Raw genomic sequence first — 27995 nt, 5'->3', positions numbered from 1 at the left:
TGTACGAACCAATTGTTTTTGGTTGTTGTGAGTCAACGTTTGTTGTTTCCTCATCTCTCCGAGAAGCTTTGGGAAATATTCTGTCTTAGAAAACAAGCAAACGGAACGGATACGAACTTTGTCTTTCAAGTAAGTGACATTCATGATTCTGTTGAAATCTTAAACATTTTGCTGTGGTATTAAATCCATTGACACAATATTTTGTGACAAACATGTAACATTACATTACAATCAATAATTTATGTTTATAGACAAATTTAATAGAATTCAAATTTAAGTTTTAAAAATGTAATACACGTTACCTTATCAAAGAATAAACTATATTTGTGTCGCGATATTGATGTTCAGCTGTGTGCTGATTGAAACTCTCTCTCTCTCTCTCTCTCTCTCTTAAAACCGCACAATATAATTATACCTATGTGCAATATGGATCAAAATCTGTGAGACTGGTGAATAATCAATAATTATATAATATTGATACTAATACATCTCTTTTTCACAACATTCTGAATGAAGTCAGCAGGCTGTATAAAGGTCACTGCCTCAGTATCAGTGCAAAAAATATATTTTTGGCATGTTCCGACCACACATGCACTATTCTGTAGGTTACCCGCCCGGAGCAGAGGCGGGTTTTAACAGAAGGAGATAACGTTATATTGTAGTTCAGTGCTGCGGGCGATAGTATTTTTTGCAGTCTTTGGTTCCATAAAATAGACCCCGTCTTCAGAACGTTTCGATAAGCATATCAGATATAAAAAGAATTTGTCAAATATTCACATAACATATAAATATTGAGTTAAAATGTTGATATATATCGATATAGGTGAGATGGCATCAGCGGTGGACATACCTAACAGTTGCCGAGGTTGAATTTTTCAGAAATACCACAATAAGATAAAACGGGATAAATGATTGATTGACATGACCTAAGTGTTTGATCTTCTTGTACATGGTACGTACCGATTCTTTCCAGATGATTGATCGAGTTATTAATATAAGTTAGGTATTATAGACATATACTTAGCAGAACTGGTCATTGTGTGACGAGAATGATGCATTTTTTTGACTAGCGTTTGTCAACCAGCCATGAAAACCCAGTCTTTCTTTATTATGCAAGTGTAGCATTAATATTATTCATATATATACCATATCTTTCAATGAGAGCTTAAAATCTACATCAAATTAAACTAATCATTTTGATTTATGAATGTCCTCATGCCGTTAGGTTAGAAACAAGAGCGCCATATTCTGTCATACCTAGTGTCATGTTTGATATGCATATAATGCATGTCCTGAATTAGTAATTATATTTGTTTCATTCACACAATTTCACAGTATCATATACAGTAAACTACGGTTATAACGAACACGCTTATAACGAACTGACGGATATAACGAACTAACTTTTTAGTCCCGACTATTTGCTGTAGTTATGCTGTATATATGCTTATAACGAACTACGGTTATAACGAACTAAAAACAGTAGTCCCTTTGAGTTCGTTATACCCGTAGTTTACTGTAATTATAAAGACTATATTTTTTTCTGTATTTGTGTTTACACCATCTAAGTGGTACTAACCCTGATCTTTGGGATTTGGATATGGATTTCATATTTTTTTCGAATTTTGACATTTAAGTACATGAACTATTTTAGTCAAATGAGATACAACGACCTACAATATACATCTATGTTTGCATTGGCAACATGCACACAAGAGTGAGGCATTTTCATTTATCACTGATAGATTTTATTTCAGTTTTGTTCTAAAAACCTGTTACATCATGTATTGAAATTATTTTCATGCGTTCTAATCATGAATACTGATTTTGTAAAAACAATGAAATGAAACATCTAATAATATATAATAACGCATTTGTTTGTAAAACCCATTTGTTTGACATTTGTCTCTTTTCGCCAATCATATCACATGATGTCAGTTTGCTTCCTCTTAACACCTTCCTGATATGCGCTGCCTCTCGACAAGGGGGCCCCGTTATCTTAGCCGTCGCATTGCTCTGTGCAGAGTGAATGAGTGAGTATGGTTTTACGCCGCTTTTAGCAATATTCCAGCAATATCACGGTGGAGGACACCAGAAATAGGCTTCACACATTGCACCCATGTCGGGAATCGAACCCGGGTCTTCGGCGTGACGAGCGAGCGCTTTAACCACTAGGCTACCCCACCGCCCCTCTCTGTGCAGAGCTGTGCGTGCCAGACTCATGTTATCGTTGGTTCGAACCCCAGGTCCACCATGATTATTTTGATGTCTCTTCTCCCACATTGCCACGCTGGGATACAAGTAAAATACTGTTCAAAGCGGCGTTAAACCAGATTCAATCACTCACTCCAATCTTCTCATTGTAAGGGTTTGTTTTGACACAACAAATTTGTTCATGAGAAAAAAGGTTTGTCCCCAGGTTTGTTGTTTAAAAAATTAAATTGATCTCGTCCTCCTTTAAAAAAACAAAATTTGCGTTTTTTAAAACAGTGACAGAAAATGTGTCTCTGACACCCTCCGCCCCCTGCCCAGAATATTAAATGCTGGGTCCCTTAGCGCTACGACTATTGTTGCACGTATAGTTGGAATATAAGACCACATCTTTTACATTTTATGGTTAACAATTCACAATAATTCACTTAAGTATAATCACCTGTGAAGATTCGTGTAAGAATTGCTCTTCAGCGACTATGCTTGTCGTAAGAGGCGACAAACGGAATTTGGTGGTCAGGCTCTCTGACTTGGTTGATGAATGTCATCGTATCGTAAATGCGAATATCAATGCTCAAGATGTCAATCACTGGGTTGTGTGGTCCAGACTCGAGTATTTACAGACCGCCGTCATATGGCTGGACTAATGCTGAGTGCGGCATTAAACAGCAAACAAACAAAAAAACGTGTTAACCTGTGGCGTTAGTACACGTTGTTGACGTAGTAGAAAACGATAAGTCACGTCGGTACCAACTGCAGAGCTGGGGCATCCTAGCGGTAAAGCGTTCGCTGACGCCGATGTCCCGGTTTCGATTCCCCACATGTGTAAATTGTTTGAAGCCAGTTTCTTGAATATTGCAAAATCAACATAAAATAACCACTATTTGCACACGCTGGGGCAGTGGTGGCGAAGTCGTCTTAGGCGCCGCGATTCGCTGTGCAGAGTTGCGTCCCTTGGGCACGTCAGAAACCTATGATTGTGGGTTCGAATCCCGGTTCGCCCCGATTATGTTTCTAGGTTTGTCAGCACCATACCCGTGCTCGTGGGTTTCACCGAAGTGGTAAACGTCTGAGACCTGCATCACTTCGGGCTTTCCTCCCACATTAAGCTGACACGCCGCGATATAACTGGAATACTGTTAAAAGCGGCGTTACACCAAACTCACTCACTCACTCACTCACTCACTCTAAGGCGCTTCAATTTGTCACGCGTTGGTTCAGATCTCATATGCACCCCGATTATGTTTTTAGGCTTGTCAGCCAAATACGCGTGCTCGTGGGTGTCACCAAAGTGGCATACAAACGTCTAAGACTTGCATCACTTCGGGATTTCCTCATACATCAGTGATGTACGCTGTATACTTCACATGAAACAATCACAATCCTTCTATAAATAGTCCTTCCAAAAATACCCATATTGTCATGTCGCCCACCTGACTCATAAATAGGCGACGGACGATTAATCCTTAAATTCCCCGTCCCGCTGACATACTTCCTGCCTCGGTGGCTTACCTCTAGATCACGTCCCCGCGCAAGTCTCGCGTTACATTCCGTTTATTTGTTGATGGCGCAGCGTGAAAAGGCGTGGCATAGTTTGAGCTTGCGTAGCGACATTACAAGCGGTATTTATGGTTTGTAGGCACAGTGGGTCGGGCAGGCTTGCGTCACTGAGGACAGCCGCGCCTGTCGGTGTGTGAAGAATACGTTGTCGCTCTGTCTGAAACAGGCATTTTAAGTGTTATTATGAATGGCCTTTAAGTGAGCGCCTTGTCATCGTAAATAGCAACACCTTGTTGACTTTCCCACCTGATCCGAAACTCCGGAGGTATGAGAAGCGCAATTTTTAACTGAAATGTTGTTTTCTAAACCGAAAAATAAACATGAATATATTATACGATTTAATTTTTGTTGAGAATAGAAAATGGAAACAAAATGATATTGCTCTACGTTTGAGTCACATGAATAGATTTCAAGAGGGCAATGGGATCTTTTGAAACATAACATAATGGAAACTATCCGTGAACTGTAGGTACATACATACACTTGATTGTGACATGCGCAAACTCGCTCAGTTATTTCATTCTTCTTTGATTGTAAAACGAGTATATGTGCATAATGCAAAATTATTTTCAAAGTAACTACACATAGTTCGTACACTTGACGGTGTAACACCACATCGACATTCCCTCATATTTAGATATAAAATGTCCACGCTAAAGAACAACCAGTCTAGATCATGTGCCGAAACAGGTTCCACTGGGCGCAATTGATGGGTGAGTTAAAATTTAACGTCGCATCGGCATTTTTCCAGCCATGTAGCGACGAGACCAAGTTAACATATTAACAATTCAGTCATTTATGCAAAGTTATATTTAAGAACAAGTTATGAAGGGCGCAATTGGTGAAAACCATATGAATGGATCACCGAAAATCAACCCTGACATTGAGATTATGTCCCATACCCTTTGGCACTCACTCATATTCAGATATCAAACGTCAACGCCAGAGAGTGAGTGAGTGAGTGAGTGAGTATGGTTTTACGCCGCTTTTAGCAACATTCCAGCAATATCACGGCGGGGGACACCAGAAATGGGCTTCACACAATGTACCCATGTCGGGAATCGAACCCGGGTCTTCGGCGTGACGAGCGAACACTTTAACCACTAGGCTACCCGACCGCCCCCCAACGCCAGAGAACAACCAGTCTAGATCATGTGCCAAAACATGTTCCACTGGGCGCAAGTACTGAAACCAAATGATTGGATCACCGAAAATCAGCGATGACACCAGCACCTGAAGAAGGGCAAGCAGCGCAGAACGTGTGCGTGATGACACGTGGTCCTATGCACAGCGCGCAGGTCACAGATCAGGTGACGTTAGTCGCGGAGAGTAGTTGGATGGGTAACATTGTGGGCACCTTGATTTCTGAGAGGTTCTCGGGTTTGGGTCCTGCCTCAGACTGAAGCACATGTAACACATGTGATGTCTCCTTAGGCAAGTGTTCGAAATATGCCTCTCTTCTCCCAGCAGTGAATGGGTACCCATTAGGATGAGATGGTAATGTAACGTGCTAGCGCCCCACAGGGGGTAGCCTCCCATAACGCAGAACTCCCAAAACGCAGAACCGCTAAAACAACAATTATAACAGTTGATTGTTTCACCATTCTGAAAGCTAATCCCTCAGTACTAGAAATGGCACCTTCCAGTTTTAGTGAAAAAGACAACAAACAAGTACTTAGGTCTGTGTTTTTATACGCGTTATTTAAAACAATATTTAATTTGACAATTTTATAACAATAACAATTTAGGACAATTCATAAATGAAAGCACGGGTACCATTGCTGGCATGTATTTACTGTAAAAACAGAAGAAGGCTTAGCAGAAAAAAACCTTAATCTCAAATTTCTCAGTTCATATCTTCTCAGTTTTCCTTTCTTGAGCATCAGTGGGCCGTCGGTTTCCAGGCACTGAAGAGAAGTCTTCTGGATAGTCCTTAGTGACTCCTTCAGGCGCACAAGTCGGCTCTCTTTCTCCATGAAGACAGCCTTTCTGGGTTGTTGGGCAGCTACAAAGTTGATTTGTATCATTTTTGCCTTCTCTGGAAATTGAGTCTTTTTAATTAGTTCGATGAATCTAAAGATGTTTGGGTGGCAGTGCTAGATCGACTTGTTGAGGCGTGAATGAAATCCTCCTTGATTGTAATTTGTACTTGGCCCAACCGTTGACCGGTGATTCCACAGCCTGGGTTTTACTTCACATCGCCTGGGAGTAGTGGAAGAGACAGACCTTCACTTCAGCCTGGGGGAAATTCTGTCTCTGTGGCTAGGATGGCTGCGATTTCAAAATCTGCCTGACTTCATCTACCGTACAAACCATGTGTGCATTAAGTGACAGAATGAAGATAAACCTAAAATAAATGTTTTAGGATTAGCATCTTGAAAAAAACATCCTCTCTGGCTTCCTCTACTCTAAAAACAGTGTGCATTAATTGACAGAAAAAAAGATATACCTGATAGAAAAGTTTAAGGATAATATTTAGCATCTTGGTAAAGCCCTCTTCTCTGACGTCATCTTCTATAAAAAAAACTATTTGTGCATTAATTGAGATAATAAACCTGAGGGAAGAGTGGACAGGCCTTCTACTCTGACTTCAGACCCGTGAAGATCCGCGGTCTTCAGCAACCCATGCTTGCCATAAAAGGCCACTATGCTTGTCGTAAAAGGCGACCAACGGGATCGGGTGGTCAGGCCCTCTGACTTGGTTGATGCATGTCATTGATCCCAATTGTGTGGATCGATGCTCATGATATCAATCACTGGATTGTCTTTTCCAGACTCGATTATTTGAAGACCGCCGTCATATAGCTGGAATATTGCTGAGTGTGGCGTTAAACAACAAAGCAACCAACCAACCAACTCTGACTTCATCCACTATAAAAACTATGTGTGCATAAACTGACAGAAAAAAAGATAAACCTGAGATAAAATTTGAGGGACTTTATCTGCTCTAGTTCTCGGTGTCAAAACATGACCCATTGATCTTTATACATTTATCACAAATACAAGGTACTTCACAAGGTATCTAGAACTTTGAAATGATCGATTCAAATAAAATGTGTGACCGGCATGCATTATGTAATGGAAACCAATTTCTGGTCTGCGTTCTGGGAGTGAACCCCAAAGGCAGCTTGGATTGAATAATCCCCAGGGAGTTGAGAAAGAACATAGAGTGTGCATTGGTTCGTTGACCTGAGTAATAATGGTGCGCTTTGAACATGATATCTGGCCCATTACAAATGAACTGTTGTTATTATTATACACATTAAAATATAAAAACAAATGCAGCAAAGAGGGTTTGAGTGAACCTGACAGAGTCGGGCTGATTAGGCTCATCATCAGCTCAGGGCCCTTGTCCTCGCAACACGCGGCCCAGACAGCGAATGGGACTTCTCCCAGGAAGCGCTGCTTGGTCAAACCCACCGAGAACTTTTCGGAGAATGTGAAGACTCCCCAACACTGCAGCCTTCTGCACTGCCCAGATTGCCAGAAGGGCTGGGAACAACCCCGGTTACACTCCCAATATCAGTCAACAGATTGGGAGGTACCAAACCTAAGGCACTGAGAACAATGGGGAGTCAGACACCTTGGCACTTTGGATGCAAGCGTGCAAGTGAAGTTCGCATACTTGCCCAATTTTTTCCTGAATCCTGTGAATAACATTTGTGTCAAAAGGGACAAAATTATTATTATTATTATTTGTAGTAGTTGTAGTAGTAGTAGTAGTAGTAGTAGTAGTAGTAGTAGTGAAAAACAGATTGCTTGATTTGATTTCATTTTTGGCAGATGAGATATGAAGGCAATACGTCGCCAATATCATGTAATCCATTACATTAACGTCATTAATGGCTTTTGCTTGACGAGATCAAGAGTAGCGACATATTCCCCGAACAGCATACCACAATCACCTGCCATAAAACTGCCGGAAATATTACCGTTTCAAATCATCAGTACAAGGGTCTGAGTCATGTCTGTTTTCTCTTACATCCACATGTGTTTTGAATGTCAATTAATCATACATCAGAGAAAGAGATGCACGTACAGTGACACGCCTTTATGTTAAATCATGATGAATAACGTTGCAAGGCGTGATATAGAATGCAATAGCTGTTTTTGTAGAATATTTTGATGTTTAAGGAGGTTGTAACAGGGACATGCCCATCTGATGTAACCATTTCGCCAGATTCGACCAGGGGTTTGAAATCGAACGCAAGCAGTGATACCCTGGGTACCATGCCAGTAAGGATGGATGGCCTATATGACGCATGTCTTAGTGTGAGTGAGTGAGTTGGGTTTAACGCCGCTTTTAACAGTATTCCAGTTATATAACGGCGTGTCAGCTTAATGTGGGAGGAAAGCCCGAAGTGATGCAGGTCTCAGTCGTTTACCACTTCGGTGAAACCCACGAGCACGGGACAAACCTAGAAACATTATCGGGTCGAACCGGGATTCGAACCCACAATCATAGGTTTCTGGCGTGCCCAAGGGATGCAACTCTGCACAGCGAATCGCGGCGCCTTAGACGACTGTGCCACCCGTGCAACCCGTGCAGTCGTATCGTTTGCTTTATTTTTGTCCATTGGTCTACATAATTTTATATTCATATGCCGATGTCGTCAACATTTTAATACCCGCCAGACCTCTGGAAAAGTAGAAACGATAACTGCTGTTGCTGGAGCGAAATACTAGAAAACGACCGTTCTATTTTCTAACATAGAGACATGCATTGTGCGAAAGTCATGTAACAAATCGTTCTGACCAATGCATACATTAACAGCTTTCATTCCGTTCCCAAACCACTCCCGTGAAAACACACCTCCATTCACAACAGCCGCTGCATTGTTAGACTGAACAAGCATCACGCGGCCTAAAAGTTACCACTCAGTATGTCGTTCACGAATCTCTTTAATGACAGTCCGCGCCTGATCAGTTAATTATCTGGAGGGGATGCCCCATGGCATGTCATTGTACCGAGTGACACTGCGTTCAAACAATGTCACGATGTTCTCGCTGCTCTGACCTTTAATACATTCCTCTTGTGTATGTAATCCAATAATCAAGAAAGGTGACATGAAAGTATGATTGAAGATGTGATAATATAAATTGTCATTCATATATATATGAATAATCTATAACTGGTCTTCAGTAACCCACACCTGTCGTAAGAGGCGACTAACGGGATCAGATGGTCAGGCTTGCTGACTTGATTGATGCATGTCATCGTATCCCAAGTGCGTAGATCGATGCTCACGATGTCAGTCACTGGATTGTCTGGTGCAGACTCGATTATTGACAGACCGGCGTCATATAGCTGGAATATTGCTGATCGTGGCGTTAGACAACAAACCAACAAAATGCTGATATGTTCAATTCCCATATGTTTCTCTTGTTTAATTGTACGTTTATCCGACGTTTCACATATGTAACTTTTTTTTCATGAAAATATACTTCTAAGTAGGCCCTTAAAATGCCATTGACACTGTAATACAAGGAACTTCGCACCCATAAGAACGAACATGCAACTATCTGCATGTTTATGGACGACCGACAACAATGACTTCACTTCCTAACAAGTTCATTTAATGTAACGCTGACGAATTAAATCAAATGTATCCGCATAGCAATGTTATTCGGACTGTCGTTTCCATGACGTAAACGGAAGGTTGGAGCAGACGACATTTCAGCGAAAGCAGACGTGAGTTGTGATTCAGTGGATTACGAAAACAGACATATCTTAATGTCATGAATACATTGCTAGCACAACAGGGGTTGTGCTACATTGTTGTACATCGCTCTTTCCTGACGTCTTTGTGAATAAACATTGTTACGTAATGGCGAGAGGAGTGACGGGTTGTCACACACATCACTCTGCGTTCGGTGTAACGCGAGACAAGGGATATTCAAAGACGTTGTGACGCTGCTGTAGGCTGTTACTGCCGTGTGTACAGTGAGAAAGGTATTGTATGACATTGTTTAGTTTACTGTTTCAATGAGAGGCGGTGTGGTAGTGGTGATTAAGGCACTTGCTCATATGGGTACACTGTGAAAAGTCTATGTTTGTTTTCCACACTCGTGATTGGCTGTATTCACTCACTCACTCACTCACTCACTCACTCACTCACTCACTCACTCACTCACTCACGCACGCACGCACTCAACAACCCACCCAACCACGCACCCACTCACTCACTCACTCACCCACCCAAAGCCCACCCACCCACTCACTCACTCATCCACCCAAAGACAACCCACCCACTCACTCACTCACTCACTCACTCACTCACCCACCCAAAGACCACCCACTCACTCACTCACCCACCCAAAGACCACCCACCCACTCACTCACTCACTCACTCACTCACTCACTCACCCACCCAAAGACCACCCACTCACTCACTCACCCACCCAAAGACCACCCACCCACTCACTCACTCACTCACTCACTCACCTGCATTTCACTTCATAGTTTTCTGTAAAACACATCTGTGCTGGACTCTCACTCTATAATACCTGCATTTCACTTCATAGTTTGCTGTAAAACACATCTGTGCTGAACACCTGCAAAATTGCTGATGCGGCCTAGGGTATCTCTGTCTATTTCCTGATGAAACAACCACTTCCTTATTCAGTGGAACCTTCATGTTCCAGATCCCGGTACGTATTGTCCGGGTTGTGAAGAACACGTCGTAAATTCCACATCCCTCAGTGTCTATTTCGCCTGTCGATGTGACAGCTGATACAATACATCAAACGCAACGTATTCCGCGTGTGGCGTAGTTTGCACCATGCGAGTGAGTACCGTTTTACGCCGCTTACAGCAGAATTCCAGCACTATGCCGGGGCGATACCAGAAATGAGCTCACACAATGTATACCCACGGACTCTCTCTCCATCAGCCTTCCCCATAGCCCCCAACGTATTTACTTGAAGGCTGACGTTAGTATTTACTTGTACACTTTAGTGTATTTGTTGTTTACTGCCGCACTGAGCAATATTCCAGCTGTATGACGCCGGTCTGTAAATAATCGAGTCTGGACCAGACAGTCCAGTGACTGACATCATGAGCGTCGATCCACACAATTGGGATTTGCGACAAGCATGGGTTGCTGAAGGCTCGGGTCTTCACGGCAATTACTTAGCTTCCTTGGGCTCCACAAACGTGGTAAACGTCGAAGATCTGATTCTTTTACCGGGCTTTCCGTCCACATCAACCTAACAGGCCGATATAAACTTGACAACTCACACACTCACCCTCACTCACTCACTCACCCACCCTCACTCACTTACTCAATTGCACACTCACCCACCCTCGCACTTACTCAGAGACACACTCACACACACCAACTCACTCACTCACACACACAAACGCACTCACTCACTCACTCACTCGTGTACCGATGCTTCATTGTGTCGCTAAAGCCTCCGCCACGCGGGTGACACATGTCAGCGCATGTAGATTACCCACATGACATTGACGTGTGTCATACTCTGCATTGAGACGCCCTTTCCGGCACTGATCGGGAGACGGCATTGATGAATTGTATAAAATCACAATATCTCCTCGTTCTTGTTTCAAGTTCATCACGTATATGATTAAAATGACATCTCATCATATAAGATGAATATGTCTTTGTTATAGACTGTTCACTCAGCAATGCATTCTATTAAACACGTTGTGAATTTGTTTAAATTTGTCGTGAATAATGATTATCGAGGGAATGGTTATGACCATGCGTGCACTCCTCCGGTTTAAAGGCGGACGCCGGCCGAAATGACCACTCCTGTTCACACATGTGTGGGAATATCCGCATACCGCAGGAATGCGGTGATGCAGCGAATGGTCCTTGTATATGTAGCTGATTCACAAAAGCACTGTTGATATGACAATGTCAACCCTTTTCATGAGTACCGTCTCCGCCCTACCCTTTTGTGGCCACGCCCCTTGGTAATTTAACGTGCCCCCCACCCCTCCCTGCCCACGTGATCCGACTGAACCGGGAAACACGTGTGGGATACACTGTCCACTCCGAACCAGTGAATAACGTCCTGGTAGTTTATAACAGCTTATGAAAACAGATTACACTGACGTCACAATCGGATGAATCTGTCAGTTCAAATTCATTTACACACAGAGAACGGACAGTCACGGATACGTCACGGTGATATCTCAGTGGCAGTATTTTTCAAAACTCTGGATTCGTGAGTACATTAAATTAGCCTTGGTAATCGCCATTTGTTCTCGTAGCCAACATTTCAGCCAAAACCAGTCCATAATTATGTCAACATACTCTGCCGGGCAAAAGAAAGTATACACTTGAAAATTGTATTTGGCCCTAAAATTTCAAACATTACTCGGCTGTAAATAGTCGTCGAAACACTGCAAACTTTAGGTCCAAAACACAACTATGATACCCGTATCAAATAGACGCCATCAAACATGGATGTTCACATTCGTTTGCCAAGCAGTTTATCATAGAGGTCGAAAAAAATATCTGCATATGGAGAGGTTTTTTTAAATTACCCTTTCAATTCACCCGTTGTGTTACTGTGAGAATAGAATCCCACCGACATACAGTGATCGGGTGGTCACGCTCGATGATTTATCATCTTAACGAGGCAAGGGAGTTAACTGACTATTAATGTCTAGCTCTAGTCTCACTCTTGTCGAACTAGGATGGAATTTCCACCAGTGGCTATTACGAGTTATGCCCCTTCTATGTCCCTCCAACTGACCTATCAGGTTCCACTTCTCGTATTACTTGCATTTGATTCAAACAAAATGGCGGCTTTCTGTCAAGACGATCTGATCGATAATCAAGATCTATATTGGAATATAACGGGTCTTACCTCGCGAAGTGAGTGAGTGAGTGAGTTGGGTTTAACGCCGCTTTTAACAGTATTCCAGTTATATCGCGGCGTGTCAGCTTAATGTGGGAGGGAAGCCCTAAGTGATGCAGGTCTCGGACGTTTACCACTTCGGTGAAACCCACGAGCACAGGTATGGTGCCGACAAACCTAGAAACATAATCGGGTCGAACCGGGATTCGAACCCACAATCATATGTTTCTGGCGTGCCCAAGGGACGCAACAATGCCGTTGAACGTTTGTCATAATATCAACCACTGGTCTGTCTGCTCCACTCTAATAATTTATTCGCCGTCGTAACACGTCTCGAATATTGCGGCGGGCGACGTTGGACAACATTTACACTCCATTTCCATTACCCTCTCCTAATAGTGTTTAGAATACCCCATCTTCTCTCAAATGTTAGCGTTGTATTTCGGCAATAAAAGAAACACCTAGTTCAGAGAGGAATTCACCCAATTAGCGCATAAATGTGCACGTCTGTCGATCCTAAAACACACCCGGCTTGCCGCTTTTCCCAAATAATTTAATTTCGTTTTAAGCAGGTACGAGTTAGTCCGAACGAGCTGACATTTCCTCGTCAGGAGAAAGTATTTTTCATTACCCCCAACACCTAGCACAGGTAAAGGCCACTGCAGTCACAGGGATTTTATAAATTTTACTTCAAAGTCGGTCATAAAAAAATGCATGTCTTGTCAAAAGAGCTGACTAGTCATTTATTTTGTTTAAACCTGTCTTGGCAATCAGGTGGGAACACGGAGGGACGTCTCCAGAAGAAATCGTCTAATCTTTTTCAGGTATATTTACATTTTACCTGTACTTAAACACCTTATATCGATCACCGATCTATGTATAATGACTTTTGGCTGGTTATGTTTATTCACAATACGACTGATTGTACACGAAAGCTATTTGTAGGATATAACGTTAGATGTGCTCTTGTTAATAGTGTATAAAGTGTGCAAATACGTTGGTAGTTTTTAATGACGTATGTTAATGTTTGATATGCAGGAGCTGACGTGTGTTTGATGTATAATGTTAAGCCAAGGTCGTATTGCGATGTGTTTGAGGGTTTGGAGTAGGTTGTATAGTCGTGTGTCCATACATCGTATCAGTTCTATTCATAACATTAGACTATATTAGACGAGTGTGAGATAGTCCCCCCTCTGCTACCAACGCATGCAACAAGCGTGTCATAAACTCAGTCATCGTGTATTGCAGTCTCACGTTTGCAGTAAGAATACAAATTTATTGTGTGTAATAAATCTCTGCCAGGCAATACCCTTCTCCACGTAGATGAAGTAGTTCAAGACGCCATCTTTGCATGCGCTTTATGAGTTGAAGTTGTCATGTTAGGAAAGGGACAGGTCATTATTAGTCATGACTTTCGTATTGTCTACGTGAAATGCTTGTTTAATTTTATGTTGACGCTCAGATTTCAAAAGTAGGAAATTATGTGTGTACAATCTGTATATTTGGGTTGACAAATATTTGGTATTTCATTATTGATGTGAGTGAGTTGTGTTTTACGCTTTTGTTAAACAATATATAAGTTACATTAGGGTGTGTTAAATGTGTGTGTGGGGGTGGGGGTGGGGGGGGGGGGGGGGCGTTCTAGTATTTACGTTAGCAATTCCCGGGCAGACGGGTAGTTACCTTGTGTGGCCTGGCTGAATAAGTTCGAACACCGGGTTTACCCGATCCAGACTTACTTATTTGTAAGACACTATGATATAACGGCGGTAGTATTGCTGACTGCGGCGTAGAACTGCATTCACTCACTCACTGTAACTTATCAACCATTGTAAGATATTTACACCCGTCCATTCTAGGAGCGTTCAACATATTTCATCACAAACCCATAATAATATGTCTGTCAACGCTAAATACATTATGGCTGTCAACCGAAGCGTGATAAAAAAGGTAAGGCTTGCCATTCCCATTTATACAACACAGTACATAAAAGTCAGGTTACATTGCTGTTAACATGTGAGGATTGCCCTTTGTATGAAACATGCGTATGTTTAAAAGTTAAAGCAATATTTATTATTCAACTGGGCGGCGCATTACTGCAGTTCAATTGGGTATCCGTGACGTGTGACGCTGGAGGGTGCGCGAATGTGTAAGCTCAATCCCAGTTTTGGGCGTAGCAACCAATGTTATTATGGCAGATATTCAAATAGATACAGACTTACATGGACGGAATCAGTCTCCTGAATCTGTGGAGGTAGTCGAGTGTGTTTACACAGAGGTAAGATTCTATCGATATTAATGGGTGGATGAAATGGGGTTTAACGTCGCGTTCAATATTATTGCGCTTATGTAGCAATTGTGTCTGTCCGTTGTGTGTGTGTGTGTGTGTCTGTGTGTGTGTGTGTGTGTGTGTGTGAAACCAGCCCTTGTTTTTTCGCTCATTCATCCCGAGCGCCATAAAGGAGGATAACAAATACCGCTTTTCGCTTTTTAACGTATTTTGGTATGGCGCGCGTATGGATCGAGCAGCCAACCTTCCACTCACTCTATGTGTGTGTGTGTGTGTGTGTGTGCGCGCGCGGCTGCTTGAACTATCCCGGACTAATGCCAATTTTATAGTGCTAGGCCATTGGGATACCATGCTGCAGTTTAACATGAATACCACACTCAGACACAGTTACTGACTCCGTGTCGACCAGTCCTTGTTTTAACCCCGTAATGCCGAGCCTCAGGCAGGGTAACAAGTTCCATCTTTTAACTTATTTTGGTACAACGCAGCCGGGGATCGAACCACCTTCCGCTCAACGGGCAGACGCCCTGTTCAACAGACCACGGAGGCGGTCCTACTTCTGATGGAACAATTTCGGGAAAAGATGAAACGAGTGGAAAAAATATGTAGTGGGCATAGATGAGGTGTTTGGAAGGATGTTTTACAGTTAAATGACAGCAACTCAATCAAGGCACAATAGACAAGGTGAGATGGAATGGGCTTTTATGAAGCGCTTACGATTATTGCTCTTACATGGCGACGTGTACCGTGAGTGTGTCTGTACTAGTCAGGACTAATATATAATTATATATATTTATGTACTAGCCCACTGACACACTCAGCCCTCAGTTTAACATGGATACCCCACTCAGAAACAATATACTGACTCCGAGCCTTTTTCATCACCTTAATGTCGAGGGTCAGGCACGGCAACAACAAGTAATGTATTTTGGTATGACGCAGCCGGGAATCGAACCACCGACCTTCCGTTCTCTATTGTGGCGATCTCACACTAGACAACCCCGTGGTTGTCTGTATAAGCATCGACAGTCGCATCGGAGTAAACTGACACCTACATGCATTAAGTCAGATCACATTTTATGAATACCTGCTGGACATTTTATAATTAGTAAAACAGCGGGGGCTAATTGTGAACAGGAATCATTAGTATTTCAAGGCTCAAATCCCGTTCTTCATACCCTTGAAGGTCCGGGTTAGAATAGATCTTCAGCAACCATGCTTGCGGTAAGAGGCGACTAACAGCATCGCGTGATGAGGCTCGATGAATTGGTCGATGCATGTAGATTGTGTAGATCGATGTCAGTCACTGGATTGTCAGTTTTAGATTCGATTATTTACAGACCGCCGTCATATAGCTAAATGTTGCTGAGTGCGGCGTTAAACAACAAACAAACAAACCCCGCTCTTTATATGACATTTCATATGGTGCGGCATTCCTGAAGTAAATATCATGTCAATTCTTTCTTATTCGCATAAAACAATAAGTCGTATGTACGTTCAGGGATATATTTAGACCTGCTCAGAGGCCGATATTCGGCCCCAAAACAGCAGCATATGAAAGTAAAAATTCCTAAACTGGAGGTAAATAATTACAAAAATATGTTAATATAATTATCACTAATATCATGGCTTTGCGGGGATGACTTGCAAATCTCGGATAACAGGATCAATAAAAAGGCTTTATTCTTTAGTTTAACATAAATGCACTGAATGCAATGTTTAAGTAGATTTGAATTCGAGAAAATAAAACTAAAAATCCCAATTTTGAACACAGTAATGTTTTTCCCCAATTTACCTTCCATAGACATTTCGCTTATAATCCAAGATAATTCCTTAACGTTACTGGGGTAAATGTTCTACGGAATGGAATAGGATGCGGCGAAAGACAATATAATGTTCAGTTTGATGAACTTTAAAAAGGCTATTTGTTCTCAGTCACATTTTAATTAAATTATTCATATCATATTCGTCATGTACGTAAATGTCCACAATTAATTACTCAAATGTTGAATGTTTTTTTCAATTTATCCTATCATTTAGGAATAAAGGTCAATGTTTGCATAATATCATACAAGGATGACAGTGCTCTGTCTATGTTCTCATCAGACTAGGGCAATATTGTTCCCAGCAAGCTATCAATCTCGCGGTGTAGTTTAATGAATATTAAGCAGTGTACAGTTTCTATTCTTCTATACAGCTCCTAATGCGTCAATCAAACGTTTTAAAATGCTGTCATGCTGTTTTGAACAGTCAAAATATGTATATTCACTATATTCCGATGCATTTCCCACATGCTGTCAACTCATTAAGTCTTAGATATGACAGTAAAACACCACGACGCCACACAGTAGTTGTTTTATTTTAGCACCAATGGTAGTCTGAGGGACGCGGTTTCTTTGATCCCGCGTCCAGTAAGCTTACATCATGGTACGCCAGGGCTGGTGCTTGTTCTGCCTGAAGGGGGCACACATTAGCAGAGTGTGATTGTCGCTGAGAGAGTAATTGATGAGGGTGTAGGCGGGGGACATGTTCCATGCTTCTTCTAGACGTGGCTGCGGTTCGAAAGGTTGACTGATCTAAACTGCCGGGCACAGAAAGTATACATCCATGTGTGATGGTGGCTAAAATGGAACAAACAAGAAATGGTTATTCGATGGTGATGTATTCAATGCGGGTTTTGGACTTTCGTGTGCAGCGTTTCGGCGACTGTTTTCTGCCTAGTAACGTTTGGATAACGTTTGTAATTCTTTTGTCACTTCATATTTTCAAGTGTGCCCGCCTTTTTAGAAATAAATCATGCTTTGATGTTTTTCTTGTGCATTTACCCACACTTTTAGTTCGGTTACGCCTCTAGTAATGTAAGGCATTTCTTGTTTTTGCACTCAAAAGGGTTAACCGACTCCAAAAATCGGTCTGTAATTATGTTAAGTTTTGGGATAAATAATTCATTTACGGTTTCGCATTTATCAAGTTCCATGCCGAAGTTGCAATTTTTATGCCACCCGTTCTGACTACCAGCAACGCCATTTTTGATTTTCTAAACACATCTTATATCATCGTTTTCCCATAACACACTAAGAAAATAAATATATTGATATTTCTTAAAATTAAAAACAAATCGGCGTTCATATGTACCTTTTTCTTTTAAGAAGCCATGATGCTAAATGCAATATGCTGGTTTTCCTATTGTGAATATTTTTTTTTATAATCAAAAGACTTGCATCGTGTTATAAGCCTACAGTTATGCACAATGCGATCTCACAAAGATACGATTGATATTTTCAGAACAAACTTCATGTCGACGACTGTGTAGACAAGTAACAAATATCTCAATGATTCAAAATACATGAACATTCTTACACACCTAGTAGTAAGATAAGGACTTGCAAACTTGTGAAGGTTGCATCAATGCGATCAGTTAATGTGAGTGGTTAAACGCCGCTTTGAACAGTATTTCAGTTATATAAAGGCTCTGCAATTCGTGTAACCAGTCGATGAGAACTTGTGAAAGGTTATTATCTGGGAACTCCCAAAGCATGAAAACATCCTTCGGGGCGTTCTACATTTTTAATTTGTTATGCGATGATAAAAACTGGTAATACAAGCCACAGAGCATGAAATAACCCATGTACACCTGGACGGTCTAACGGCACATTATTCATCTGTACAAGGTAGGGGAGATATTAATCTTGGTTAGGGCGAATGTTAAAGAAGGCGGTTCCCAAACTATGCATGTGTGAACAGATGACTTAAGGTCGCCCGAATTTCACACAAATTTTCAGAATAGCTGTGACAAACAGAAACATTAAAAAAAATCACATGGGTCATTTTGAGACAATCTACGGATTAAGTGTCTGTGTACCAGGCCGGTACAGACATCATAATGATAACCATATATCATTTGGATACTAACTTTGGACATGCGAGCAAAGTTTATGAGATGGAATTAGAAACCAAGGTCCTAAATACAGCGAGGTTAACTGAATATCAGCAGTCAAAACAGAGCTCCTCATATAAAAAAAATCTGGGAAATATAGCTGCTGTTTTTCGAATACAATGAGTACATGTATACAACGTTTGTGATTTAATTTTTGTCGAATTAGAAAGGAAGGTCGTAGCGACAAAGAAAAACTTAATTTTAGTTTTGTCGTTAGGGTTAAGACAGAAAATATTTTTACATGTTCATAAAATAAATTCAAGATCATGACAAAATTGTTATCGGTACTTTTATGTTTAGTTTCAATATCCTATATTATCACAGTGTCACATCAAAAAATGATGTCCGATGCAATTCCCTATATTGACTTGTATCATGTTTTTTTCAGGCGAACAATTGACTTGCCTTTGCATGTTTTTGTGACGGGTGCCACCGGTGGGACAGGATACGCTCACCTTTTCGCGAACACCTGGTGTCATCACTATTTGATAGTGATTCATAAACACTAGCTCATGACATAGTCGGATATGTAAATCGACTTATGCAGAGATTTTTATTCGATATGGAAAGGGTTTTGTAGCTTTATTTTCATCATAGACAACCTTGTAAGGATACTGTTATATGTCTTACATCAATTCTACAACGCATCTCATGTATATATCTCCCTGGATTATTCCAGACCAACTTTCGAAGATAATATGAAATGAAACAACAAATGATCATGAGTCAGGGTTCATTTGGAGTTGGTATAATAAAAAAAGGAAAATTTTAAAATGTCAATCGATTAGCCAGATGATTTATGTTCCTGAAACTCGTAAAGTTAACACACACAAGGTGATCCATGGCGGAATCTGTCATACACGTAGTAAACCTCATACCTATCTTATGTGTCCCTAAACGTCAGTGTGTCTTAGTTGTTTATTACCGCACTCAGGAATGTTCCAGCAATATCACAGGGGTTTATAAATAATCTAGCCTGGATCAGACAACCCAGTGACTGACATCATGTTTGTTCAAGTATTTGTTGTTTAACGCCGCACTCAGCAATATTCCAGCAAATGACGGCGGTCCGTAAATAATCTTGCCTGAATCAGACAATCCAGTGACTGACGTCATGTTTAGTCAAGTGTTTGTTGTTTAACGCCGCACTCAGCAATATTCCAGCAATATGACGGCGGTCTATATGTAATCTAGCCTGGATCAGACAACCCAGTGACAGACACCACGTTAAACAACAAACAAACCAAACAAATCTTTTGACCAGAATGCCTTGTTGAAGAACAATTCTAACATGAATCTTGATCGAGTATTCCTTAATGAATAGGTTCATCAAGACACCTGTTTCCCCCTGGACACATGTACACGCTGTAGTATTCTGTCACAATTGATTTTTTTCTCAAGCCAAATAGAATGCATATAAGTGCATGCATAGCACTAAAAAACTGAAAATGACAGACGATTTGATGTGATAGCATACTATGGGCGTTAGGACAGGGCAGGTAGACACCTGGTGTCACTACTGATTGTCAGTGATACATTCACATACTTTTCACCACTTTGTTTCCTTTTTCGCCCAATGGAATCTGTTTCGGCAGATACTCGACACTGATTTTTCCCTAGGTCTTTTTTTGACATTTTATATTTACTCGTTTCCCAGAACTGACATTAACACTACATATCTTATCAAACAGATGTTGTTTTACTGTAGGGTTATTCTAGTTTAAACAGGAAAAAGGAGATCGCCCGAAGCGGTTTCTTAATACCGGTGTGTCATCACTCAGCAGCAGATACTTCTATCTCGTTGACATCGGAACTTGTTACTTTGCAGATCAAAGCCAAGGCAACCTCGAACCAGACATGAATAAAACGGCAGGTATAAACGGCACTGAGCCAGAAATTATTGAAGAAGTAAATCCGCCTTGGAGCGGATTAACACAAGCTGAAGTGGTAGTGGTGGGGGCAGTTGGCGCAGTGATTCTCCTCGCAACGTTGGCCGTTGTTCTACGTATCATCATGCCTCGAGTACGGCGGAGGTCTCCCAAGGAAAAGGTTATACCTCGGAAGCCGATTGTTGAAGAGAAAACAGGGTAAATATCCTTTCATCTTACTCCGCCCTTGAGAGAGGGATTGAATGTGATTTCCCGCCGCTATTAGCAATATTCAGGCAATATTTTATGTAATTCGAACTTCTAAAAATGTCTCTCAAAGACTTCACTTCAAGTATCTCATCGGGGTGTGTGGGTGGTGGGGGTTGGGGGTGGTGGGGGGATGTCATACCCATCCTATTTTGAGGGAATGCATGTAGCCAGGTGCTACTGGTAGAGCAGCTATACTTACCCTTTTCGCGGAAACCTTGTGTCATCACTGATTTTCAGTGTTTAATTTCATATAATTTTCACCACTATTTTGCCTTTTAAGCCGAATGGAATATGTTACGGTAAATAATCGAGACTGATTATTCTCTTGTGTAGACGTTTAATATTTGTAATCCATGCTGGGTTTTTTAAGTTTTTAAGATGTTCTGTATTTGAACTTGTTACGATCTAACCAAACTAGTTACGTGATTTTTTACCGAATAAGGCCAGGGCGTAAGTTTAGGTTCGTAATTATTTGTATGTTCGGAGGAGCCAGAGCATTAAGTTTTAAACTTTGGTAACAAAATAATAAATTTAATCGCTGAGCAGAATTTCAGTTAAGGTAAAATATAGATTTTACAAACAAAGGGAAAGGCTTACATGGAAATTGAGTTTCCCCGGGTTATGTGGTACGATCGACGTGTTGGCACGTGGTGCTAATGGCCATTTATCACCTGTATAATGTGTCACTCGGTATTGTCTGCATTCTTGAACAGAAGTAAGATCATCTGGCTGTCTTTTCTTGACAATTTCCGCAATTACATCAACTGTCATCCTGTCGTCACATAGGTTTGGGAAAGTTACTTTGCTTGGTTGTTAAAGATACAAACGTGTCGGCTGGAACTAATCTACGTATTCTGCCCTTTTGTGTTGCTTTACTTCAGTATTTCTTAGCGTTTAATTGTCAAATAAAGACATATGTCTCATTCTGCTTTCGACGTTAATGCTGTTCTATATATAAATATGTTAATTGCAGTACGTCTTGCACCAATATGGGCATAAGCGAGGTTTGAGTGGTTACCCTGTGTCCTTTATTATATTTTGTATTTTTCTTAACGTCGCAGTGAACAATATACCAGCTATTTGACGATGATCTGTTAATAATCGACTCTAGGCCAGATAATCCAGTGATTGCTGTCATGAGCATTGATCCCTGGAATTGGGAAACGATGACATATGCAACCTATCAAGTCACTGAGCCTGACCACACGATCCATTTAGTGACCTCTTACGACAAGCATAGGTTGCAGGGGGCTCATATTCATATTTCCCGGGTCCCCACGGGTCGGGGACGTTACGTCACCATGATGATTGTCAGGGATCCAGGAATCATGGCTGGAACAATCTCCGGGCCAGTGTGACATTACTGAATGAGGCGTAAAATAACTCTTGCTTACTTTATTCACAGTACGCGAATACGATCAACTCTAAACAAATACATGGGAATTTAAGATGAAACAGGTGCTTGTCTAATAGTTGTACCTATCATAAAAAGATACATATATGACCTGAACGCTATGGAGTTGATACATGGCTGTTTTAGTGTGTTATCGTACTCGAACTACAAACTGATGTTCACGCTGTTAATCTTTGTTTTGCGTATGTTCAGTGCGGTTTGACACGTTACAGGCAATGATTTCCAAGTTCATAGCTTAAACCTATTCCCAATGCAATCAGAGATAATATATACTTTAAAAATGCATTACTATAATAATTTTATTTTTCAGAAATCTTTTGGCTCCTGGAACACCATCTTCTCAGTCATCGCGTTCAACGTCCTCCCGTTCCAGTAACCATGGCGACTGGTCCGATGCCTCCTCCTACAAAACAAAGAGTACATACTATTCACAAAACAGCCTGTTTCCAGGGAAACCAAACTCATTCAGTAACCTTCGTCAACAGGCGGGTCTCAGTTCTGCCAACGCATCACCGTGAGTTGATTATCTGTGTCCGCATGGTACAACATGTTCAGTGCGTAGTAACGATTCACGGTAGACAATTCCACCTCAACCTGTACTTTGCGTTACCGTAATATGGAATCTGCAGCTCTGCATTCTGTCATGACTATGTGTGTTAGATTCTTGTCGGTTTAGAATGTATCCGCGAACACCGGGTGTCATCACGGGTTTTCAGTTATCCATTCATATAATTTTCACCGCGACTTTGCCTTTTATGCCTAATGAATTCTGTGTAGGCGGATGATCGAAACTGGTTATTCTCTGGCTTTGAGGTTACATATAATGCTACTCAAAACAAGTTAAGGACCACTCGATGTTTCCATATTAAAAAAGTTAATCTGTCATGCCATGACAGGGTGATCGTAAACTTTTTAGCAATATTTAAACATGAAAGATACATTTTATGTTTGATCTTTTTTCATCGCTATCGAGGTCCATCAGCAAATTTATTGAAGAGACATTCGCCTTCATTTTTTATGTGAAAGAAATTAGACAAAGAGTGAAATGTAGGGGTTTGTGTCACTCATTTGTCACATATGTCCCAGACATCTTCGGGATACGTAATATGTGTTTTGTATTTCCATGTCGTTATTCCATCAGTATAAACTTGCATGGCCTGCCCTCACATTAATCGCCAAAGGCCAAAGAACTTTCTCTGAAAGATTACGCGTTGTAGCGATTGACAATAACATAACTTACGGCTAAGCAGCCTCAAAGTAGAAAATTATGACTGCTGTTCTCACGTTCTGCAAATATCAACATACTTGTTTTAGGGCATCCTACAGAAGCAAGACAACCGAGAGACTGAACGATGACTTGATCTCCATGATATCCCAACAGTCGAATGTGTGAGTACAGCTGCCAGTCGTCCATCAATACAGGCTCACGAGAGTAGGATATTGATCCTAATTTACCATCGCCCCGAAAAGCTGCAAGATTGCTGCTGCAGCGTTAAGCAATAATCGCGTACACCTACTTTACCGGATAGCCTTGTGGTTAAAGCGTTCGCTCGTCACGCCTCAGACCCTGTGGAGCCCATTTTGGGTGTCCACCGCCGTGATATTGCTGGAAAATAGCTAAAAGGGGCGTAAAACAATTCTCACTCCTACTTTACCATTTCCCCAGAGCAGATTCCGGTTCAATACCCGGTTAAAATGAGTGAGTATGGTTTTACGCCGCTTTTTGCAATATCCAGCAATATCACGGCGGGGGACACAATAAATCAGCTACACACATTGTACCCATGTCGGGATTCGAACCCGGGTTTTTGGCGTGACGAGCTGCCCCACCGTCCCCGGTTAATATGGGGATCAAGTGGTCGGACCTGAGCTGATTACGTTTCGTCGTACGCCTGATCTTGATAGTTTTTGGAATATTTATGTCTGTATGGTTAAATGACATTCACTCACTTACTTAACCTTCCAATCTACAAATACTTAAACCATGTAGTGAAACACGGTACGATGTGTACATGTATGTAATATTTAGTTTGATGACACATTAACATAGACTGCAAGGGAGCTTTATCACGTAATGGTGCTGAGTGTTGTGTTGATATGAGAAACAATTGCTGTTTTCAGCCTGGAGCCGCTCAACCTGGGAGAGCAGTACAGAAGTAACTGGGAACAGACGTTTGAAGAGCAGCACGCGGAGAAAGGACACACGAAGTAAGTAATACTAGGTTTGAAAATATCTTCAGACAAGTGACCATGCAAACGAAGGCGCAGACTAGTTCTCCTGTGCCACGATCCCTGGTCTTTCAACTGTCTCCAGGTTCCCCAACTTCACCATTATGATAAAATAGTTAGCTTAACTTTTTCTTGCTCGTATCCGACACCTTAAGAACAAGGTAAATGTATTTATAGCCCCATGGGAATTACGGGCCAGAAAGGCCCCAGTAACGTGTCCTGGTCGTGAGAGGAGACTGTGGATTGAATAATCAGGTTGGGTGACTGTTCGTATTCAAACACACCGGCGTGGCTCGTTGCGTGTAGCCCCCGTGACGATTCCATGTTAGAACATGTCCCCAGACACATGTTGTCGTAAGAGGCGACCAAATGAATTTGGTGGTGAGACTCGGTGATAGCGTGTCCTCGTACCTCGACGGCGTGGATCGGTGTTCACAATATCGCTCAAAGGATTGTGTGGTCCAGACTCGATTATGTACAGAGCGCGGTGGCCTTATTTGGAATATTGCTGAGTGCGGCGTTGAACAAAATCACGAAAAAAGTCGATCCTTGTAATATCAATCACTGGATTGTCTTGTCCAGACTCGATTGTTTCCAGGCTGCCTTCGTGTAATTGGAATATTTCCGAGTGCGGCATTAAACAACAAACCAACATGACAACCGATACTTATACATCGTGTAAGCCCTAAGCTGGAGTATCGGTGTCAGCGCAAAATCAGATTATTACCCAATCACTTATCATATATTTGTTGAAGCTTAAGGTACATTCTTTGTCATTTAACTCAGTTGACGGATTATTATTATAATGTCATGTTATTTCCAGTATCAGTTACGTGTCCCATCCGTCAGACAACATCGTGATGCCCGACCGATACGACACCTATCCCTTCAGGCACACGCAGTAAGTACACCAAGGGTTGCATGCTTTAGTTCATACTCGGACACTCCTCTTGGGATTCCAGGGCAGAGTAGATCCACAGTGCACCCTGCTTGTCGGATGGCGGATGAGGGTGGCGTGGATGCGTGTTTGTTATCTTTTCCCGGGTTTTTTCGTACCCGACGGTGTGCTTGACCCAGATGCGATTCATTATTGGCCGTCCTGAAATATCTGGAGCATCGCGGTCTGCAGCGTTACGTGAAGACAGTCATTGAAATGTCTCGCCATGACAACGATATAGAGGCCACCATGTTGTAGTTGGAATCATTTTAACTATGGTGTTAACAATATTCATTATCAGTCAGTTGCGTATGTAGTCAGTGCGTGTAAACGGTGATCACAACTTGTGGAATTAAATATTTTACTTATGTCACCGTCCAATGTACTTTGGTTGACATCGGTTTGACCCAGTGGCACACGTCGCCGTAATTCTTAGATGTGACAGACACCTACGACTGAGTTCGAATTCTGACTTTGACATGGTTATGATTGTTGGCCTTTCAGCGACCGAGCATTATATTTGCAGACTGGGATCTGAGATTTATGTTGGAGATTGAAAGGTTTCACGGTTACTGCTCCCAAACCCGCATTTTTCTGTCAAAGGAGACGTTTTTTAGGACAGACTACATAACCTGCGAACTATTTATTTTTCTCTGTAATAACTGTGGATAAATTATTTGTATCTATTTTTTTAACAGATTATATCCTTTAAACAAATACCACCGCATCTACAGCTACAAGCTGACACGCTGCCATCAAGACGGCCAAACTAACTCACACCGCTTCCTGATCGTTATCATAATTGACTATTTTTGCTTAAAAAGAAAGTGCGTTATTCAATCATGTCGTAGTCACTATGGTTAAGATGTTACAATTTTGATTGTAGTAAATAATATTCACTCAAATAACGTATTTACTTATTCTCTTCCATCGTTGCAAAAACCGTGACTGTACATAATCACACCGTAGCTGTAAGGAAGCGTCATTATGACTATTTGCTAATAATCTGCTTCACTTTCTGTTTTTAACTTTGCTTTCTTTTCTTCCAGGAGCAGCCCAAGATCCCAGGAAACTCGCCCAGTGCCCATCATCGTTTACCCCGAGCAAACTCGATTGTAGACTAATTTCATGTCTGTGTGATGTATTTATCAAGTCTCAGTTATGTGATAAGGCGAGATAGTGTGATTGACAGTGATTGACACATGCGTGACGTGGATGGATGATTGATATACCCAGTGATTGATCCGGGTTACTTGACAACTGGTTACACCCTTACCCATGGACACTCGTTATCTCGACATTTTGGTGTTGTCGAAATGAACTGGACATCCATGCAGCATCTTTAAAATCTCGAAGCTTCAGCTGTTTAAAGGTGTGCCCTTGTTTCGAATCTTGTGTATCGGAGCATGATGTGTGGTTTCCTTAGGTACAGGTATGACACTGTAACATAAAACCGCCTATGCACAGTTTGGAGTCACGTGACCCGGTGAACGTTTATCAAATGTGTTGTTGGATGTTATTTGTTATTTATACCATCGTTTGTAAATATGTGTATATAATATGCATATCCATGTGTTGTTCATATCTAAACCAGATCTTACATACCGTCAATATTATTTATCATAATATGAATAATAATGGCAAATGACACAGCAAACATCATGAACGAGAACCAACACTTTCCATACCTTTCATTCATTCTATATGTGTAAATTTGTATCATTTTAAACATTCCTGAAAATCTCAAAATGTGTTGCATTAGTATGATACTGCATATATCTGCCCCTTCGTCCTCCAGGGAGGAACACAACCCTGAGAAGGTGGAGTCAGGGGGTAGGTCCAGTGGTCAAGCAATGCCATGTTGGGAGTTATGTCCCTTGATGTACCACGGTTCGCAGGTCGGGTGTCGCATCCCACATTCGCCCCGACCATGACTCTTGGTCTGTCAGAACTTGTCCCGTGCTCTGGGGTTCCGACGATCGTCCACGACGTGTGTAGTCGGGGTTGCTCTCACATTACGATCAACCGTTGTGATAAAACTAAAATATTGTGCATTGTTCGCAGTCATTCGCTTGCTCAGTTCAGAACAATGAAAACGAACACATTACAAGTTTCCTCAGAGGTAATAAATTCTGTGGGAAATTTTCTTTTCTAAATGCAATATTACACATTAAGTGGCAATGTTGAATCCAGATTAATACTGGATGATATATGTTGAAGAATCGCTACAGTTAAATTGTCCCATTGATATTGTGACATTTCTGTTTGTTCTGTTCTGCCTTTAGAAAAAAAGCTTTGTGTACCTGCTTTAAAACATGATAATTTCTAAGCAGTACTAAACTGAAGTGCATTCGGATCCCGCAATTTGAAGCTAACATTTGTTTATATGTAAAATATTATTTTTGTACTTTTTGTATTGCTGTGAATAAAGATAGCAAATATTT

At 41.4% G+C, this 27995-nt stretch overlaps 1 protein-coding gene across 4 annotated transcripts; it reads left to right on the top strand.

Moving 5' to 3' along the window:
• Positions 1-23: 23 nt before the first annotated feature.
• Positions 24-27995, top strand: LOC139461060 (uncharacterized). 4 transcript variants are annotated; one of them, XM_071242579.1, is made up of 7 exons: positions 24-129; positions 20662-20920; positions 22696-22899; positions 23700-23774; positions 24507-24593; positions 25438-25515; positions 26601-27995. In XM_071242579.1, the coding sequence occupies exons 2-7, from the start codon at positions 20691-20693 to the stop codon at positions 26668-26670; spliced, it is 744 nt and encodes a 247-aa protein (XP_071098680.1). In that variant the 5' UTR covers positions 24-129; positions 20662-20690; the 3' UTR covers positions 26671-27995. The 4 variants fall into 4 exon arrangements, with proteins under 4 accessions (XP_071098680.1, XP_071098679.1, XP_071098678.1 ...); XM_071242578.1 differs by lacking the exon at positions 24-129 and adding an exon at positions 11799-11967; XM_071242577.1 differs by lacking the exon at positions 24-129 and adding an exon at positions 14725-14884.

The sequence above is a fragment of the Haliotis cracherodii genome, unplaced genomic scaffold (assembly GCF_022045235.1).
Source record: "Haliotis cracherodii isolate W230 unplaced genomic scaffold, xgHalCrac1.p SCAF_14, whole genome shotgun sequence".
Lineage (NCBI taxonomy): Eukaryota > Metazoa > Mollusca > Gastropoda > Lepetellida > Haliotidae > Haliotis > Haliotis cracherodii.
Note: the sequence above shows the minus strand (reverse complement) of the source record. Positions and strands in the feature narration are given on the sequence as shown.

What these genes read in the sequence shown, in the direction of transcription:
- LOC139461060 (XM_071242576.1), top strand. Translation starts at nt 15,547, where the DNA reads ATGACAGCAACTCAATCAAGGCACAATAGACAAG. An exon ending in ATATCCCAACAGTCGAATGT is followed by an intron (nt 23,775 to 24,506) that starts GTGAGTACAGCT and finishes TGCTGTTTTCAG; the next exon opens with CCTGGAGCCGCTCAACCTGG. An exon ending in GCGGAGAAAGGACACACGAA is followed by an intron (nt 24,594 to 25,437) that starts GTAAGTAATACT and finishes TGTTATTTCCAG; the next exon opens with TATCAGTTACGTGTCCCATC.